The sequence below is a fragment of the Loa loa genome (genome assembly GCF_000183805.2).
Source record: "Loa loa unplaced genomic scaffold supercont3.362, whole genome shotgun sequence".
Classification (NCBI taxonomy): Eukaryota; Metazoa; Nematoda; class Chromadorea; order Rhabditida; family Onchocercidae; genus Loa; species Loa loa.
Genome location: NW_018108542.1, coordinates 12,231 through 14,191, shown reverse-complemented (window position 1 = coordinate 14,191; position 1,961 = coordinate 12,231). Strand labels below are relative to the sequence as shown.

The following is a 1,961-nucleotide window of genomic DNA, read 5'->3' as shown; positions in this document are numbered from 1 at the left end:
TATATATATATATATATATATATATATATATATATATATATTGTTTCATTTAAATTTTTTTGCAATATTTGTAAAAAAAAATTCGGCAAATTAAAATTGTATGGAAGATTTAAATGTATGAAATGGACATTTAGCAAATAACACATGTTTTTGAAATGTGATAACATATATCATTGGTGTTATCATGGGAGTAGTAAGTTTCGATTTGATTAACTTTTTAGTTTATCATTAATCAATTCATTTAACTATGAAAAATAATTGTATCTATTAATATTGTTAATAGTATATTCGAAAGCATTTAATCGTCTTGTTAAGTATCATTTTTCACGATTTTATGACGATGTTTTTTCCAAATTATTCTGAAACAACAAAAGATTTTAGCGTCAATTAAATTTTCGAAAAGTTTGTTTTGCATTTGTAAAAGATAACTTTCGTATTATTGACGAATGTTAAAAATTCTTCAATACTTATCAATTTTTTTTCGTTAAAAATTTATGAAATATATTGCAAATTGTAGGTTTTATTCATTTCAGACAATTATCCACTTTTCAAATATTACCTTTTGTATTACTGTATATAATATAACTTGAAATGTTTGAATTGGTCACTATATAATGAGAGATTATGGTACCATCTAAATTTATTGAATTTAAAAAAAAAACAAAAAACGATATATAGCAAAATTTTAATTGAAGTGATCATATGGCATCGTATGACCATCTAGCATTTATTAAGCATAGCAGTATGACATGGCATTGTCACATCGTATCAATCCTGTCAGTTATTTCCAATTAATATTAAAAAATAATCCTTTTCAATCATATAATCTACAATTCGTTTCTTTTTTCCCTTTTTTTTCTTTCTCTCTCTCTCTCTTGAGAATGATTTGTTTGTTTTAATTTTTAATTTTTTCGTATTTTATCGGATTAATTCGTTTGAATTAAAATTTTATCTTTTTACAAAATTTTCTAATTTATTTTATAAAGTAATTTGCTGTCATATGCCTTTCATTTATGCTTGTCGTAAATTTTGAAGGATAAATATGAATTAAATAAGATTATTGAAATTTTGAAAATATTGATAGCAGAATGTGAAATTTCAACTATTTTATATAATCATCTTTTTTTTCCTGCACATATTAAAGTAAAATTTTTGAGATTTAAATTTAATTTTGAAGTTTTTGATCGATGAAATGAACGATAGAAGAAAATTGTACAGTCAAGTTGAAAGACGAACAATTCCAAATTGTGAACAATTGCCGAAGAGTAATTGCAAAGAGAAAAGGGACGATGATAAAATTACTGTAGAAGGATGCAGTAAATTTAAATCAACAATTTTTAATAGGTATGCTATTTTAGTAATCAAAAAAATTTTTGATAAATTTCGACCACATTTAAAAATTTAAAATAAAATCATTTTATGTGCATAATGATGGAATTTGATCATAGACGCGAATTTAATCAAAAAAGATATCACTTTACAAAAGATCTCTTCAGTAATCCCAAAAGTTTGGGCTTCTAAAATTACAACTTTAGCATCAATATGTTAGCAAAACGAAGGCTTCCAGACAATTATTTGTTGGATTAATTATAAAATTTTAGAAATTTCAATTTTTGTTGAGTTCCACTTTTTTTGCTATTCATTTCCTTTTTTTTGTTTTTTTTACTATCCATTCGTATCCGACCATTACATTTCATCAAATTAAATATCATTACAAGATTATAGTGAAAACCATTTAAAAGTTTTAACGATTTCAACGATGACGTTATTGTCAGAAATATTTTTTTTTAAAAATTAATTACTAGCAACTTTATTGCAATTATTATTGCCATCGTTTAGCATTATTTATTATTATTATTATTATTATTATTATTATTATTATTATTATTATTATTATTATTATTATTATTATTATTATTATTATTATTATTATTATTATTATTATTATTATTATTATTATT

The 1,961-nt window shown here is 22.0% G+C and overlaps 1 protein-coding gene across 1 annotated transcript in view; it reads left to right on the top strand.

Moving 5' to 3' along the window:
* Nucleotides 1-1,192: 1,192 nt before the first annotated feature.
* LOAG_11994 (hypothetical protein) overlaps nucleotides 1,193-1,961 on the top strand; it is a gene marked incomplete at its 5' end in the record, with an annotated part of 8,315 nt that continues 7,546 nt past the window's right edge. Inside the window, one exon of the mRNA XM_020448460.1 lies at nucleotides 1,193-1,344. Coding sequence (XP_020301399.1) covers nucleotides 1,193-1,344 — 152 coding nt within the window. The remainder of the gene's footprint in view (nucleotides 1,345-1,961) is intronic.